This window comes from Petromyzon marinus, chromosome 44, assembly GCF_048934315.1.
Source record: "Petromyzon marinus isolate PM22_M1 ecotype Great Lakes invasive population chromosome 44, UKy_Petmar_22M1.pri1.0, whole genome shotgun sequence".
NCBI classification, from domain to species: domain Eukaryota; kingdom Metazoa; phylum Chordata; class Hyperoartia; order Petromyzontiformes; family Petromyzontidae; genus Petromyzon; species Petromyzon marinus.
This window is the reverse complement of record NC_133710.1, coordinates 3,508,411-3,526,701: the sequence shown is the minus strand read 5'-3', so window position 1 is coordinate 3,526,701 and position 18,291 is coordinate 3,508,411. Positions and strand designations below refer to the sequence as shown.

The 18,291-nt window shown below is 56.5% G+C and overlaps 1 protein-coding gene across 1 annotated transcript in view; it reads right to left on the bottom strand.

Annotated features, from left to right (window-relative positions):
* Positions 1 to 18,291, bottom strand: part of LOC116951928 (tyrosine-protein kinase JAK2-like) — a 105,675-nt gene that overhangs the window by 39,304 nt on the left and 48,080 nt on the right. The window contains exons 3-6 of the mRNA XM_032970795.2: positions 15,187 to 15,310; positions 3,019 to 3,136; positions 1,220 to 1,365; positions 351 to 630 (exon numbers count right to left, since the gene is read on the bottom strand). Coding sequence (XP_032826686.2) covers positions 351 to 630; positions 1,220 to 1,365; positions 3,019 to 3,136; positions 15,187 to 15,310 — 668 coding nt within the window. The remainder of the gene's footprint in view (positions 1 to 350; positions 631 to 1,219; positions 1,366 to 3,018; positions 3,137 to 15,186; positions 15,311 to 18,291) is intronic.

The following is an 18,291-nucleotide window of genomic DNA, read 5'->3' as shown; positions in this document are numbered from 1 at the left end:
CAACATCGGTGATGAATATCTGAACCGATCCTAGGCCTACCCCTTCGTCAACTCAGCCTTAAATGAGTTCACGTACATACATGCATTGCTGTGTACGTGCTCGTGAGATTGTGCATTTGTCAGTGCCTGCTTGTGTGTGCGTGTTGCGGCATGTTTCTTGATAGGTGCTCGCTAACGGCGCCTGTATGGCTACGACGATGATGATGACGACGATGATAGCGGTAAGGGTGACGATCGCGATAACAAGTGTCGTGACGACGGCGACGACGACGACGATAAATGTGACGACGGCGATAACGATCATGACGACGATGTCAAAAGCGCCCAGCCCAGCCCAGCCCAGCCCGCACCTCTCCGTCGAAGCGCCACTGCACGCCGTGCTGCGCAGACACGGCGACGAGCAGCGACTTTTGGTCGGTGGGCTGCTTGGCGCCGAACACCTCCTGGCCGAACGTGGGGTCGAGGCTCTCCACGTTGGTCAGGTACTTGAGCGTGAGGTCGCGCAGGCCCGTGCGGCACTGCCCGAAGCGGCGCACAAACCGCCGGAAGCGGTTGCGGATGCGACGCCGCGTCAGCAGGTTGTAGCTCTGGATGCGGCTACGCACGTCCACCGGGAGGCACTTCTTGTAGCTGAGCAGGCGGTGGCGGCGGAGGAGGAGAGGACGCACGCACGCACGCACGCACGCACCCACGCGTGGCTGTTAGTTTATCCGCCTTGAGTGATCCGTTGCCGCCGTCTGAGCGACGCGTTGAGCGACGCGTTGAGCGGCGTAATGCCGCGTGCCGCTTGCCGCTCGGCACGCTGATCCCGGCCGTCTCACCGATCTTGCGCACTCGGGACAATGTCTCGTGACGCGACGCTGACAGTGCGATCAGAGTCAAGGTGGGGACAGCAACAAACATAGAACGGGGGACAGCACGGACAGCAACAAGGACAGCACAGACAGCAAGGACAGCAGGAACAGCAGCAGGCACAGCACGGACACCAGGAAGAGTACGGACAGCACAGACAGCACAGACAGCACGGACAGCAGCAGGGACAGCAGGGAGAGCACGGACAGCAGGAACAGCAGCAGGGACAGCACGGACACCAGGAAGAGTACGGACAGCACAGACAGCACGGACAGCACGGACAGCAGCAGGGACAGCAGGGAGAGCAAGGACAGCAGGAACAGCAGCAGGGACAGCACGGAGAGCGCAGGAGACACCGACGACGCACCTCATGCTGTTGAACACCTGCAGCAGGGTGATGCTCTGCAGCTGCGCACGCCGCATCATGTCCAGCACGGCCATGCCCAGGCACTCCTCCTCCACGCCCGCCACGTCGCTCAGCGACACGCGCCCGTTCACAAAGTCGTGTCGCACCTTCACCCCCAGGCACACGCAGGGAACAACAACAGCGGCGATGAGGAAGATCCTTCGCGAAGCCTCCGGCAGGCTACAGATCCCTCGTGAAGCCTCCGGCAGGCTGCTGATCCCTCGTGAAGCCTCCGGCAGGCTGCTGATCCCTCGTGAAGCCTCCGGCAGGCTGCTGATCCCTCGTGAAGCCTCCGGCAGGCTGCAGATCCCTCGTGAAGCCTCCGGCAGGCTGAAGATCTCTCGTGAAGCCTCCGGCAGGCTGAAGATCCCTCGTGAAGCCTCCGGCAGGCTGAAGATCCTTCGTGAAGCCTCCGGCAGGCTGAAGATCTCTCGTGAAGCCTCCGGCAGGCTGCAGATCCCTCGTGAAGCCTCCGGCAGGCTGAAGATCCCTCGCGAAGCCTCCGGCAGGCTGAAGATCCCTCGTGAAGCCTCCGGCAGGCTGAAGATCCCTCGTGAAGCCTCCGGCAGGCTGAAGATCCCTCGTGAAGCCTCCAGCAGGCTGCTGATCCCTCGTGAAGCCTCCGGCAGGCTGCTGATCCCTCGTGAAGCCTCCGGCAGGCTGAAGATCCCTCGTGAAGCCTCCGGCAGGCTGAAGATCTCTCGTGAAGCCTCCGGCAGGCTGAAGATCTCTCGTGAAGCCTCCGGCAGGCTGAAGATCCCTGGTGAAGCCTCCGGCAGGCTGCAGATCTCTCGTGAAGCCTCCGGCAGGCTGAAGATCCCTCGTGAAGCCTCCGGCAGGCTGAAGATCCCTGGTGAAGCCTCCGGCAGGCTGAAGATCTCTCGTGAAGCCTCCGGCAGGCTGAAGATCCCTCGTGAAGCCTCCGGCAGGCTGCAGATCCCTGGTGAAGCCTCCGGCAGGCTGCAGATCCCTCGTGAAGCCTCCGGCAGGCTGCTGCTGCTTGCGGCGTCGTGGTTGCACTCGAGCCTCGCGGCAATTAGTGCCTGGGTTTGACTCCCTGGGTTTGACTCCCACCTCTCGGGCCTTTTTCTGCGTCGGGTTTGTTGCCGCCTTCTCCTCCGCCCCCTCCCCCCCCCCTTCTGCATGCATTTCCACGGAGCCCTCCGGTTTTCTCCCAGAGTTAAACAGAAACCCACGGCAGTGGCCAAAACATCCCAATCGTGAAAATATTACCCGCGCATCAAGCTGGGATCACGACGCCAGTAGCAGTATCGGCCCATGCTGCCAAATCATGACAGGACCCTCCATGATCAGCACGGTCGGCTACGTACGGTGCGGAAGAAACTCAACATACATACACACACATAAGAGTCTTGAGACTCAATGAGGCTTTCTTGAGTAAACAAGTATAATTAGATTGTTGTGAATGGCAATGTCGAGGTCCTCCTGCTGCTGGCCACGATGAGAACAGAGAGAGAGAGAGAGAGTTCCTGTCGTGTCGCTGTTGCTCCTCTGCCGTTGAAGGAGTGCAGACCGGAGTGGCTTTATTGTGCGGTCCGCACTGCTGTGGCTCGTGTCTCTCATTTCCCATCCGCGAATTGAGACGCGCGCACGTGCCTGTCGATGTGTTCTCATGCGCAAATCAACTACCAAAATAATTGTTAAAGAGGAGGCATTGGCCGAGATCGACCTTTGTCTTGAGGTCACGGGGGCGGGTTGGGGCGGGGAGGGGGTGGGCGGGCGGATGCGCGGAGCGTTACCTGGCAGTACAGGTAATTCATGACGTGGTCGTCGAAGATTCCGTTCTCCCCGTCCTTGGACAGGCTGAATCTGTGAGCGCACGGACCCTCGGCTCCGTGCCAGTGGGGGAAGAAAAACCTGTGGCACGCAAACACGGACACGGCACGCACGCACGCACACACGGACACCGCACGCACACACGGACACCGCACGCACACACGGACACCACACGCACGCACGGACACCACACGCACGCACGACGATCGCCATGTTTAGTCTCGGGGGAGAGCCGGGGCAATGGGGCTCAGGGGTGGGAGTTGGGAGGGATTTTGAGACGCAAAAGATTTTGGTCTCATCACGCGCGGCACGTTTCACCTTCACCCGCGCATGGTCCTACGATACCCACAATCCCCCTTCTCGTTCCTGCCATCACCACCGACCGGCGAAGTATGGTCAAACAACTCGCACGACCGACAAAGCATGGGGGCACGTTTACATGCAGCAGTGGATCGACAGCGGGGTGTGAATAGGACCGCCACCAGTCCGGGTTTCTCCAGGACAGTCCGGGAATCGACATCTGTGTTCAGGCGGCAGGAGTCGATTTGTACCGATATCCGGTATGGGTTACTGCGTTGAACTTCATTGCAGTTTCCTGCACAATTTTGGTCGGGCCTAGGCCAAGGGTCAGCAACCAAAACAACAAGAAGAGCCTTTTTTTTTTTATTCGGTAAAAAAGAACGGGAATAATATCACGGAGCGGTTCCTTAAAGAGCCCCCTCCCCCCCCCCCGCTCGCTGCCGAACGTCATCGACGCATTCGACGCGCGCTCTGAACATCGTTCTCACGGCCGCCGTTGGGAAACCGCCGCGTCGCTGAGCGCGGGGGGCGGGGGGCGGGGGGCAGAGAGGCGATCGGCGGCCGTGGAGGAGTCTTTTTATTATTTTTTTTACTTTAGGAGACTTCCTCGAACAAGTGGGGGGCAAATAGAGAGACGGCGGTGGTGGTGGTGGTGGTGGTGGCGGAACCTTCACTTTCCCCGAAACACATCCTCCTCGTTCGGTGGCCCGGCCCCCCGCCCGCCCGCCCGCCCGCCCCGTGCGCCCCCGAGAACAATTGTTTTCGGGGCGCTTTACGAATTAAAATTATTGTGCGGGGCGGAGGAGAGAAAGAGAGAGTGAGGAAGGGGCTCGAAAGCCTCCTGGCGACGACAATGGAAGGAAACGGGACGTTTACTGTAAACCGTGCTGAAAGTGACACGCACCCCCCCCCCCCCCAAAACGGTTTACTGCAGTTGCCGAGTCCGAATTAAATGGGTTCCTTTAAAAAAAGAAGTCGTAGAGGAAGTGCTGCGTGCGTGCGTGCGTGCCTGCGCGTGTGCGTGGGCGCGTGATTTTTTTCTCTTCTGTGCGAATGCATGCGAGCGTACGTGTGCGTGCTTGTGCGCTGGTCGAACCGTGTGTGTGTGTGTGTGTGCGCGCGTCGCCTGTTTGTGTGCTCACGTGTGTGTGTGTGTGTGCGTGCGGTAGTGGGGGGGGGCGATGGTGCAGTGGTTAGGACACCGCACCACGAACCCGGCAATTCTAAAGTAAATTCTCGCTCAAAAAAACAATAACGGCTGGCAAACATTTTGAACCGGTTCTGGGCGTTTCCTTGGTCAACTCAACCTTAAGAGTTGAAGCCGTGTGAAAACATCAGCACTGGGGAGACAAAGGTGGCCGTGCGTGATATTGGCCACACCCCACCCCATCGTGTGCCGTGCCAGCCTCCACTGGTGATCGCTAACAGCACTTGCCCGAACAGTGAGCCGAAGGCTACACACGGGGGATCTTTGTCTCTATTGTGTGCGTGCGTATGTGGGTTTGCATGTGTGCATATGTGCGCGTCAGTGCGTGTACACGCACGTGTGCGTGTGTGTGTGTACACGCGCGTGTGTGTGTGTGCGTGCGTGTGTAATACGTGTGGCGTACACAGTTTGGGTGAACTCGTTCATCTGAAAGAGCGAGGGGAGAGCGTCCGAGAATGAATGAGCGTGTGTGCCATTGTGCCAGGACTAAGCGCCAGCTCTCCATTGTAATGTTTAATAAAAAAAACCACCCAAAGCTCGCGGGATTAGAGTTAAATTCTGCACAAAAGCATTTGGGGGAATCGCACAATCGGCCACAGTAGTGGCGGACACTGAAGGGAGTGGGGGCGGGACAGCTCCCCGCGACCCCCCACACCCAGCGCAGTGCCCCCTCCGCTGCCATTCACTCCGAGTCGCTCACCGCTCGGCGCTCGCAAAAATCAACGTTCACCTCACTGACTGGCCGCGGTTTCTGTCCGTGCCCCTCCGTACCCACGCCTGCCCCCCTCCCCCCCTTTCCCGTGCCCCCCACCGTTCCCGTGTCCCCCATGTGCCAGCCATCCTCGCCCGTAGTGCAGTGGCACCGCACTTGCATCGAGCTGTCTGAAGTTTGAGTGTTATTCTACAGACAAAATCCGCAAATAAAAATCCCAGTCTGGGTCAACAAAAGCATCATCGTCATTGTTATCTTCTTTGGTTCTTTCGGTAAAGTCACGTAGAATGAGAATAAAATAATAAATTGATAACATAAAATAACACAATAATATTCTCACGACGTTTCGGCCACAACACAAGCGGCCTTCATCAGGTGAAGGGGCGAGACTGTCTGTCCACTCCAGCGCTGTCCTACCAGACAGTCTCGCCCCTTCACCTGATGAAGGCCGCTTGTGTTGTGGCCGAAACGTCGTGAGAATATTATTGTGTTATTTTATGTTATCAATTTATTATTTTATTCTCATTCTACGTGACTTTACCGAAAGAACCAAAGAAGATGAATCATTGCAGTCACGAAAGCTTTAAATCGAAAAGTCATTGTTATCATTATCATTATCGTCACCTGACTGAGTTCAGCACTGCCATTGAGATGGAAGACCAGCAATGGATTCTCGAATCCACCTGTGCGGAGCTTTGTGTGTTACCCTTACACACAAATGCATGCTGTTATGAGCAAAAGGACCGGTTTCAACATTCTGGGTCTCGTAAGCAAAGGGCCAGGCCTGTTAAGCCACTGCCATTATGTAGCCCAGATGTTAAAGGGCATTCTAGGCTAGGGGGGGGTGGGGGGGCACCACGGGCTCCGTTATCGCCCGGTCCCAACGCCGTCAGAGCCGCCCCCGACACAGCCTTATCGGCAGGAAGCACACGGACTCTGCTTGGACGCAGTTCAGGAAACAGCTTCGCGTTGCACAAGGAGCGAGCGAGCGCGCCACCGCTCGCTCCGCGCGCCCGCAACGATCCGGCGTCACGACCCCCGGGCCCTCGGAGCGGCACGCGGCATGCGCGGGGGGGGACGATCGCTTCGCCGCCTGCTGCTTTTGCCGGCGTGTAGGCCCGTCGCCCGTCGCGCCTACACCGTGGCGTCCGGCACCGTTGCCGGTGCAGTGCCCAAACGAAGCGAGTGTGTCCAGGCTCACGCCCCGTTCTGGGGCACCGGCTGAGAACTCGTGCGTGACCTTTGGCAAGGGCGACCCGGGGGGGGCACCGAAGTGACAAAAAGCTAAACGAATTAACAAAATAAAAAAGTAACAGTTTTTTTTATCGGTGTGTGCGTGCACGCGCGCGTTCATGCAGGTGACCTACCACGCCACAGATCACGAACGGAACGCGATGGAGCGGGTGGACGTGCCCGGGGACAGCCGTGCAAAGGAGACGTTCCGTCTCGAGGCATCTTCCAGGCGAAACGATAGATTTAATAAACGATAGTTTTAATAAACGATAGATTTAATAAACAACAACAACAACAAAGAAGAGCTCTGAAGTGCGCAAGGAAGCACGGGGAGAGATGCACACTAGGGATTGCGTTACATCCATAACTTTTGCCGTTCAGAGACGTAAGCGGCTCATGTGCCGGGGGGCGTGCCGCGAGAAGGGATGGAGGCCGCTGGGCGAGGCCGGCGTCGGAGTAGCAGCCAGACCGGGGGAATGTTCTGGGGAGTGCGGCAACCGCCGCAACCACCACAACCTCCGCAACCACCAACACCACCACAGCAGCAGCAGCAGCAGCAGAGACGGAGCGATGTGCAGCTGGGGCCCGGCTGCGTAGCGATGGCAGCAGCAGCGTGAGAGGTGGCGGCGGCTTGGGGAAGCTTTCATCCAGCAGTGGATTTGGGAGGGAGGGAGGGAGGGAGGGATGGAGGGAGGGAGGGAGGCTGTGACTTGTCAACAAGCCGTTTTGCCAGGAAATGCAGAATTTATCTCGGTGTGATCTCAAGCTGATCAATAGGGTGGGGGCCCTAGCAGCGACACGAAAAACAAGCACAAAAATAATAAGCACACAAATAACCGACTACGGGGGGGGGGGCACAAAAACTGCTGCTACCGATCATCAGCACACGTACGCCTAGCCAAGTGGGTAAAGATCTCCCCTGGGCACCTCTAACATTGGACTGCGAACGTCTGCATTGTTGGACCTAACTCGGGAAGCGTGTAACGTTGGGCCAACAACATTGGTTTCGACATTGGTGATGGAAATTCCACCTTCGTTCCAATGGCGGGCCCCCAAGTCTGTCCCAGAGTAAAAACAAACACAATAACTGTTTGTCTTGCACCAACTAGTGTGGCTTATGATACAGGTAATAATGACCATTCCCTATATTTACCTAGGAGAGCGCCTCACCGAGTCTCAGGACCCCTTTAATGCAGGAGGGTCCTGCTGCAGTTGGACGTTTTGGCCCTTTCCATTCACGACAATTTGACTTCTGGTGGGAGGAAACCGGAGAAAGTGGAGAAAATCCACGACCAAGCAAACTTCGTGGCAAAACATTCAAACAGCCACACAGATGGATCCAAAAATCCAATTGTGGACTGCCATTTCTTCGACTGCCAGACAAACGATGATGACGACGACGGTGGTGGTGCTGATGAAGAGACGGCATCGACCCAAGGCTGGGATTTTAACTCGCGCCCTTGTAACCACGAGCCCCCCGCCCCACCCGCCACGCTTTGTGGCGGAGGAGCAACTCGGATTGGAGAACGTACGCTGTGGCTAAGTGCAGGGGCGGAGCCAGGATTTCAGGCCGGGGTGACATTCAACAAATGTTAATTTCAAGAATGATTCCAGAGTCAGGCTGTTGAACTAGACGACATCGGTTGGCGACACACTCTGACAATGCAGTTGCACGGAGTCAGCCAGACCGAGTGTCGTACACTTATACGCAGAATGTCACCCCTGTCACCCCCCCTGGCTCCGCCCCTGGCTAAGTGGCCTTGGGCAGGGGGCAGGACCTTGTCGCCACAAGGGATCGATGATGGCCGGCGTGCGAGACTAAGCAGTGGAACAGCAGCCGGGGGGGGAGGGGGGGGGAGACAGCGCGCCCGAGCGAGGACGACGATAGCGGCGCGACGATAGAGGCGCGACAGTGGAACTCCGTTGACCCAGGCAAGGATGTAAACCCGGGGGGGGCGGGGGTTCCGCATGAGACCTGCACGTGACCTCACTGGTCTCCGCGCTGCCGCCGCACACAAAGGAGCCGCCTTAGCATTCCCGCCTGCAGCGGCCACAGAAATCGCGAGCCGTTAATGCAAGAAAACAGCGCCGAGGATTATACGATTTTCTGTTTTTATCCCCGTGTCCTAATCTTTATTTTAACAGGTGCTGACATTTCAGCCACACCCAAAAGAGGGCCTCCCGCCGGCCGCAGCCTATGAAGTCACGTGACCGTCTGCCAGGCAAGGAAGGATCGGCGGGACCTCATTAGAACGTTCGGCTCCACGGAGGGAGGGGGAGGAAGGAATTCCGCTGCCTCCGAAAACTCCCACTCGCTCTCTCCCGCGGTGCTTTCGCATCGCGCCACGCTGTTGCTCGGGTGCGTTGTCCGACGCTTCGGTCATCCTCGGTGCCTGAAAAACTCCCAGCGGCATGTGGCGCAAAACGTCGGACCCGAATACGCATCGGAGGGCCGCACGGCGACGTGACGGTGACGACGCGCGGCGGCAGCAGGAGGAGCAAACATTTTTTGCAAGTTTTGTTTTTTTACAGTTTGCTTGAATAAACACATGCTGCTGGACAATATGAGTATGCGCAAGCCAGCAGGCTAAAGGAGTACATTATACTGTTATCCATGTGCGGAAAAACGTTTATTCTTAACCGTAGCACTCCACGGGAAAACGCATCATGAGTTTATATCCACAATGCCGCTTTGCGCGTTGAACAGGAGCCCCGATCGTGGGGACGGAGTGCGCTTGCCAATAACATCTGGTAAGCCAGCAGGGCATTGTTTAACAAGCCCCGTGCCGTGCTCGTGAGACCCAGACTCTCAACGCAGGCCCAGGGTGTGCTCGCTGCAACAATTTAACCTTATGGCGGGACCCAGGGGATCACGAATAAACGGAAGTCAAAATCGTAAAATTATTGAATTTATTTTCGGCGACTCCGTCCCACCGCGCACATAAATGCCGCGACCCACCTGGCGCGGATCGTTCTGTTGTCGTGTCGTGTCCAAGCGCAGCAGCAGTGAGGACGAATGCGCAGAAGAAACGAAACTTTGATAAGCGCATCTTGTAGAGCTCATCGAGAGGAACAGACTGCCGTGTCATTCGCCTTCAACAGACATGAGATGATGCCGCAACGCAGTCCATGCGAGAGCCGGGGGCTTCTGGGACCCCAGGAGTCCCACCATCAGGTTCAAATGCAGCTTGGGGTAGCCAAGAGGCCTGTGGACTCGCACCTACGTCCATTTGTACGCGGAAACGTAACGAAGCTCTGCTTATATTTTCTTTACCCGCGGTGCTCCACTGAACGGCGACTCGCGATGGAATCCTGATTGGTGGGGGGCCCACTCAGCGCATCGTCCCCGTGTGGGGGTGAATAATACGAGTGCCCCGGGGGGGTGGGGGGGGAGTCAATATTAGTGGTCCTACGGATAGACTCGTCCCCATCATAGTAATGTGGAGCTTCCAGCAGTGAGCAGCACCACTTCGATCAGCGGGGAGGGGGAGGGGGGTGAAACTAAAAAAAAATCCCACATTCACTGGGGGGGTGGTGTTGTTTTTTTTATATATATAGAAAGCTCCACGGCAACGCCACAGCGACTTTAGGAACTCTCCTGTCACCGTCTACGAATGCGGCGAACAAGAAGAGGAGGAGGAGCGGAGCGCAGCGCAGCGCAGCCTTGGCCTGCTGCCCTCTCGTCTACAATTCGGAGCGGCTGCCACAGTCACCCGGAGCAGCAGCAGCAGCAGCCCCATCGGCGCATCACGCACCCCACCCTGCCGGAACCCACCACCCCGCCCACACGCCAATTAAGTCGTAAATTATTCAGCGGATTAATTGCAATACAGCTGCTCGTTGGACGCCGATGGTTAATTAGTGCAACCGCAGTGGGCGAGCGGGGTTAGGTGTGGGGGGTGGCGGGGGGGGGGCACGTGCGCGATGGAGAGCGCTCGCGATTGTCCTGCCGGGCACCCAAAGTGACAAAACGAAACGGTTATTCCGGTTACAAAGTTCAGCCCCGGTGTCGTCCCCCCTCCGCCCCAAATGCCACCGCTCCTGCTTCTGCCGTGCCTCTATCATAAAGCACCGCCCTTGATGTTTTACCGCAGCGTTGCCCAAGGGAGTTTTTACACGGCGCTCTCACGGAGGAGGAGGGCTCCGTTTCCACACTCGTGAGACACCTGAACGTATCGCCTCCCCCGTAGTCCGTAAGCCCATTGCCGTGCAGTGACGCGGGCCACACAAACCCGCGGCGTCGCCGGCGAGATTCCACCTTACGGGCACGGTCGTCCCTGGAAAGAGAGCTTCCCGGCTCAACGGGCCTCACGAAATCTAACCCGACGACCGAGACCCGGACGGCAATGAGTGGTCAAAAAGCAGCAACCCCGCGATCTACTGCACATAGTGCGGATGTCTTCATCCAGCAGCCGACTGACAAAAGGCCGTGATTATCGTTATCATATTCATTCAGCGCTGGGTAATGTTTCATTTGCACTTCGCCCCAAGGTGTATTTCACATCGACGCCCACGCACAGCAGGCGCTTATCCTTGCAAATGATGTCCACAGCTGCCAGCCCCCCCCCCCCCCCCCGCGCCCCCCCAGTTGCTAACCTCGCCGCGCCGGCTAGAGCCCAAGAGGGGAGCGGCACTCGAGTAGAGGGAACCACTTTCCTGTAGTCTGTGCGAGTCTGTGGGTCTCTACGTGGGTCTCTGTGGCAGTCTAGGGGTCTCTGCGCGAGGTACTGGCGGCCGGGCCGAGTCCGCGGACTCGCTGGACTCGAGCGGTTTAACCACGGTCGGGCTGGAACTGGCAGCGAGCAAACTCGCTGCGAGGCTTTCCCCCTCTCCTCTCTCTCCGCCTCCGCGCGGCGAGCGAATCCCGTCAGCCGCCGAGATCCGTGACGAAAGCTCGGAGCAGTCTCGCCGTCGTTCGCCGCGGCCGACAACGGCCACGCGCCCTCGTCGCAACCCTCGAAACTTCCCCTGCGGCACCAGCTGCTGCGCGGTGCCGTGACAGTGCCGCATCGTACGGCTTGCTGTTCTCTCTCTCTCTCTCTCAACCTCTTCGAGCGGCGCATCCTGTAAGGCAGCACTGGAGGCACCCCTCCCCCGCCCCTGCCCCCATCGGGCCCTCTGGAGTAATGCGTGGGGGGATATCAGGCGGCCGGCTGGTTCGGGGAGGCCAAGTTGAGACGATGCTAACCCTGGGCTTGAATCGCGGTTTCCGCCGAGAGGCGATTCGCCAGGGGTTCTCAAGAATCAACTGCGGTTCTCAAGTGTCACGGGGAGGTCGCTCCTCTCTTTCTCTCTGCCGCCACTTGTGGGATCTGGAACAGCCCTATCCACTCATCCGCACGGCTGCCTCCATCCACCTCCGCGCACGCGTCCCGCTCTCCTCCTCCCGCGATGCAAACGTTCAGGATTGCTCGTCGTACGACACAGTCGATTTATATTCTCACCATGTTCTATTCGCTTCCATTCCCGCACCTCCGATTAGCACGGTTGGCTACGTGGGGTGCGAAAGAAGTTCAACAAAGCGTACGCATATCCCCGTCCTTTTATTGTTTTGCTTGTGTCATTCCGGAGACCCAGGTCACACCATCCCGGTCCTCTCACTCCTTCTCCCCGAGTGGTCACGTGGCTTTTTCTCCGGGTCCTCCGATATCCCCCCCCCCCCCCCCCCCACATTGAGAAACACGCCTTTAATGTGTAGTTGGCTGCTGCTAGAAATGTCCACACGATAAGACGCTTCGTTGAGCTGCCATTTGTGGCCAGGTCGCTTCTGAAAAAGAGCTACATAGCTCAGTGGGCCTTACCTGGTACAATAAAGTTTAGTTTTTCAAGTCATCTACATGAAACACACACACCCCATGGATCAAGAAACTCTCGTTTGTGCAATGTTTACGATTTATCATTGGACGCCGTCGTTTTTGTTTTGCTCATATTTCTATTTCCTTAATGACCGCGAGACTTTAATTGTTTCGCCCTTTGTCATTCTGGTGACCCAGGTGCCACTTGCAAATGAAGACTCGTTAGGCGACATCTCCCCGTGCTCAAACAAAATAAACTTCATCATTAGACCTCTTTTGCCTGTACCAAAAAGGCGTCATCTGGTCGAGTACCAATTGGGTCGAGGCTCAAAAGAAAGCCGTCCCTTGGTGTGGACCAATCAGTTTCAAGGACAATGCATATATTATCATAGTATGTTTTTTGTTTGCATTTTGACTGCAGGTATTGTGGTTAATGCAGACATGAATCCTTGTAAAAAAGGTTTCAGTTTTGTTGCCAGAAAAAAGGGGAAAAACCCTATTATTACAAAGTAAACTTGCAACGTGAACCTCTCTCCTCTATGCAGACATCTGACCCAGAAGGCCTCCCCCCCTCACCCCTCACTGCCCCCCCCCCCACGGCCTCCCCTCCTCTTCGTGCCCCCTTCAACTAAGCTCGAAAGGGGCGGCCGCGTGGCTCCGGAGGTCAGAGCGCCGCGCCGCGGACGGAGATCCCTGGGTTCGACCCCGGGTTGCGGTTGAACCGCGCCCTCAGGCGCAGCGAGATGATGCTCCCCCCGGCGCAGTCGACCGGTGACTTCACAAAAAAACATTAAAACCCCCCCGCCCGCCCGCCCCCCCCCCGCCCCCCCAAACGTAATTTCACTTCATTTTGCCGAATTCCAGCTGCGAGTATGAAAGTAAGCGCGGTGATGAACGATCTTTGGCCTCAAACACAAATGTGGACATTATCGTTGGAAATGGGGAAAAATTACACGCTCTCCACAAATACAAAGATCACCCCCCCCCCCACCCCGTGTAGCTTCTCACAGACTGTTGGGTCAACGGCTGTTAGTGAGCACCTATTAAGGCTTGCTCGGCACACGAGGCGTGGGTGGGTAGCTAACACCACACGCCCGGGCCGCATTTGTCTCCTCGGTGACGATGTCTACCCACCGCACCGGATACTCATTGAAGGCCGAGTCGACCTAGGGGAGGCCCAGGACGGGTTCAATATATTCGCCACTGTTATCGGTCGCGAGCGGGATTCGAACTCGGGTCGGCGCCAGGTTCGTAGCGCAGCGCGGTAACCGCCACGCCAACGCTCCCCCACACACACGTTTACATGCACGGACACGCACGTGCGCGCACGTATCACTTGCACTCACGTACACACACGAACACGCACACGCATGTGTTGCTTTCACCCAGATATAAAACCGGCGCCGGCTCGCGCGACGCTCGGCCTGTGCGCCCCGCGCCGCGGTCGCTGCAATGCGACGCTGCCAGGACTCGGGACTATCTTAAGGCCGGGCTGCCGTGCCCCCTCCCTGTGCCTCCGGTTCACGCCCCCCCTCTCTACCCTACCCCGTGCCAGGTTAGGTTTTTGGCGTCAATTCAAAGGAGGGTTTTTTTTTATTGTCGTTGCTACAACAGCAGTTCCCAACCTGTGGTATGGATGCATCCCTCGCAGGTAGCGAGGAGTGGAAGAGACTGGTTTATTTTTGTTCGAGTTGCGTGCGATTTTTAGAGCGCTGCCAATGCGCGCCGCGTTCCTCTCGCTGCTGTGAGCACCTGCGGCAGTCGCCTGGTATTCATCGCTCGCGTCCTGGTGGTTTCTCGGTGGGGGGGGGGGGGGGAGTGCGATTTGTGTGCCGCATGACGGCGGCCAGACGTACGCACTCGGCGTCAGCAGAGTCAAGCAGAGCGACAGGGCCACACAGAGCCACACAGGGCCACGCAGAGCGACAGGGCCACACAGAGCCACACAGAGTCAAGCAGAGCGACAGGGCCACACAGAGCCACACAGGGCCACGCAGAGTGACAGGGCCACACAGAGCCACACAGGGCCACACAGAGCGACAGGGCCACACAGAGCCACACAGGGCCACGCAGAGCGACAGGGCCACACAGAGCCACACAGGGCCACGCAGAGTGACAGGGCCACACAGAGCCACACAGGGCCACGCAGAGTGACAGGGCCACACAGAGCCACAGAGGGCCACGCAGAGCGACAGGGCCACACAGAGCCACAGAGGGCCACGCAGAGCGACAGGGCCATACAGAGCCACACAGGGCCACGCAGAGTGACAGGGCCATACAGAGCCACACAGGGCCACGCAGAGCGACAGGGCCACACAGAGCCACACAGAGCCACGCAGAGTGACAGGGCCACGAGGAGCCACGAACAGCCATGAAGAGTCACCACCACGCTCTGTCAACGGTGACAATTATTACTGCACAATGCCTTGCTTGGGAAATATTGTGGTCTTCTGTGTCCGTGTCTGTGTGTCTTGTCTGAGAGGACACTTCATGCACTCTCAAAGAAATATACAAAACCCCCTAACCACGTGGTTGGCGACCGCCCCCCCCCCCACAACACAGGGAGAGAGAGTCCGCGTGTCCACGCATCTCGTCCACGCGACGTCAGCATTCACGCAAGGTGTTCGTTTCACGTGTTACTCCTGTTCAGAATGCACTTTTTTTTATCCTGCACGGTATCCATGCAGCTGCCTCCACCAGCGTCCCCCCCCCCCCACCGACACCGTCCACTGGTTTTCACGAACCTAACTTGGTTAACAGAATAGTCGCTGATCCATTACTAGATTGGCTTGCCGGATTTGTTATTATTTACATATATATTGTTTGGTTGGGTTCAGTTGGAGACGCGCGTCCGGGGGTGGGGGGGCTGGAGGAGGAGTCTCACCGGATGCGGAAGGTGACGATGACGGAGGCGGAGGGCTCCACCTTGAAGTTGTGACTCGGGGAATACCAGAGGGCCACGTCTTCGTTGGAGAGCGCGAAGAGGCTGTGGTACATCAGTAGAATGTCTGCGGAGGGAGCACAGAGGCGCCGCGTCACCGTCACCGCGTCCGCTCAGCCTCCGCCATCGCTCGCTCGCTCGGCGCGCCGCTGGCGGAATGGGCCTACGCTCGAGACAGGGTGTTTTGGCCTAGTCTTCCACACGAGCCGGACCGTCTTGGAAGACGCGGGCGTAGCCACACTTCACCCCAGGCGTGCGCCCATTCGTACGGCTGGGTGGACAGAGGCGGTAAGGGGGAGGGGGGGGAGGGATTGTACGAAACTCGCCCCATTGTTTCAACTTCCGCGCATGGAGACGGAGTCGAACCGGCCACCTCTGGGTTGCCATCAGCGGCGTGCTGACCGTTACACCGCCGCTGGGACAGCGTGCGCAAAGTATTTTTTGCTTTATCACGGTGGCTGAGCAGAGGCCCAAAGGCGTTACCGTTACAGTTGTAACCCTCAGAAGTGTGAACATTTCCCTGGAAGCGAAAGAAAGAAAGAAAATAAAAAGTATACCGGTAGTCTTTGGTTCTTTCGGTAAAGTCACGTACAGTGAGGCAAAAAGTATTTGATCCCCTGCTGATTTTGTACGTTTGCCCACTGACAAAGAAATTATCAGTCTATAATTTTAATGGTAGGTTTGTTTGAACAGTGAGAGACAGAATAACAACAACAAAATCCATAAAAACGCATGTCTAAAATGTCATAAATTGATTTGCATTTTAATTAGGGAAATAAGTATTTGACCCCTCTGCAAAACATGACTTAGTACTTGGTGGCAAAACCCTTGTTGGCAATCACAGAGGTTAGACGTTTCTTGTAGTTGGCCACCAGGTATGCACACATCTCAGGAGGGATTTTGTCCCACTCCTCCTTGCAGATCTTCTCCAAGTCATTAAGGTTTCGAGGCTGACGTTTGGCAACTCGAACCTTCAGTTCCCTCCACATATTTTCTATGGGATTAAGGTCTGGAGACTGGCTAGGCCACTCCAGGACCTTAATGTGCTTCTTCTTGAGCCACTCCTTTGTTGCCTTGGCCGCGTGTTTTGGGTCATTGTCATGCTGGAATACCCATCCATGACCCATTTTCAATGCCCTGGCTGAGGGAAGGTTCTCACCCAAGATTTGACAGTACATGGCCCCGTCCATCGTCTCTTTGATGCGGTGAAGTTGTCCTGTCCCCTTAGCAGAAAAACACCCCCAAAGCATAATGTTTCCACCTCCACGTTTGACGGTGGGGATGGTGTTCTTGGGGTTATAGGCAGCATTCCTCCTACTCCAAACACAGCGAGTTGAGTTGATGCCAAATAGCTCCATTTTGGTCCCATCTGACCACAACACTTTCACCCAGTTGTCCTCTAAATCATTCAGATGTTCATTGGCAAACTTCAGACGGGCATGTATATGTGCTTTCTTGAGCAGGGGGACCTTGCGGGCGCTGCAGGATTTCAGTACTTCACGGCGTAGTGTGTTACAAATTGTTTTCTTGGTGACTATGGTCCCAGCTGCCTTGAGATCATTGACAAGATCCTCCCGTGTAGTTCTGGGCTGATTCCTCACCGTTCTCATGATCTTTGCAACTCCACAAGGTGAGATCTTGCATGGAGCCCCAGGCCGAGGAAAATTGACAGTTCTTTTGTGTTTCTTCCATTTGCGAATAATCGCACCAACTTTTGTCACCTTCTCACCAAGCTGCTTGGCAATGGTCTGGTAGCCCATTCCAGCCTTGTGTAGGTCTACAATCTTGTTCCTGACATCCTTGGAGAGCTCTTTGATCTTGGCCATGGTGGAGAGTTTGGAATCTGATTGATTGATTGCTTCTGTGGACAGGTACCTTTTATACAGGTAACAAGCTGAGATTAGGAGCACTCCCATTAAGAGTGTGCTCCTAATCTCAGCTCGTTACCTGTATAAAAGACACCTGGGAGTCAGAAATCTTTCTGATTGAGAGAGGGTCAAATACTTATTTCCCTCATTAAAATGCAAATCAATTTATGACATTTTTGACATGCGTTTTTCTGGATTTTTGTTGTTGTTATTCTGTCTCTCACTGTTCAAATAAACCTACCATAAAAATTATAGACTGATCATTTCTTTGTCAGTGGGCAAACGTACAAAATCAGCAGGGGATCAAATACTTTTTTTCTCACTGTAGGTAGAACAAATGAATAGAGCACGACTTGGAAACGCAAGCAATCGTATGGATTCCTGCAGTCACGAAAGCTTCAAATCAAGATTAAAATAAAAACAGTATATCGAAACAAAACGGCGAGGATGTCCACTTATTCATTTTTTACAATTTAACATTGCTGGGGGGAAAAAAAAAATATTTCAAAAATGGTCCATGATGGACAAACCGGCCCCGAAGAATTTGGCGGCTCAACTGTCCCTCCCCCCTGCCGTGCGGTGGGGGTAAATGTTACATGCCCAATACCCACACCCAGCAGCACAACCGCAGGAGCCAACCGCGCGCGAGCGCTGCGGCGCTGCTGCGTTCCGCTGATTAGAACTTCTGGACGCGAAAACAAGCGGACGCCCGCCCTGCCCTCCGATTCGCTCGCCGGCCAAGCGGCAGCGGCGCAGCGTGACCCTTGACCCCTCGGCATCCGCGGCGCGTCCGTCTGCCCTGCGGCGACGGTCCGGTCGGGGGACGCGGCGGCGTGGATGCCTCACCTCCCCCCCACCCCGCGCATGCAATGTGCAACCGGTCCCACCACGTGAATTCTAACGCTGTGTGGTCGCGGTTTTCGTGTCGCATTCTAAACGGGATGTGCATACCCCCCCCCTCCACCGGCCAACATCGCCCCCCCCCGCCCCTGGCCAACATCCCCCCGCTCCCCGCCGGCAACATCGGCCCCCGGATTCCAGCAAAAGGATTCAACCTTAGGGAGACTTTTGAGAAAGGCAGCCTCAAGAAACAAAAGTGAAGGAAGCACCCCGTGGATTCCACGTGCGCCTGAAAAAGCTCCCCACCCACCCTTCCACGCGGCGCAAACCGCATGTGCGC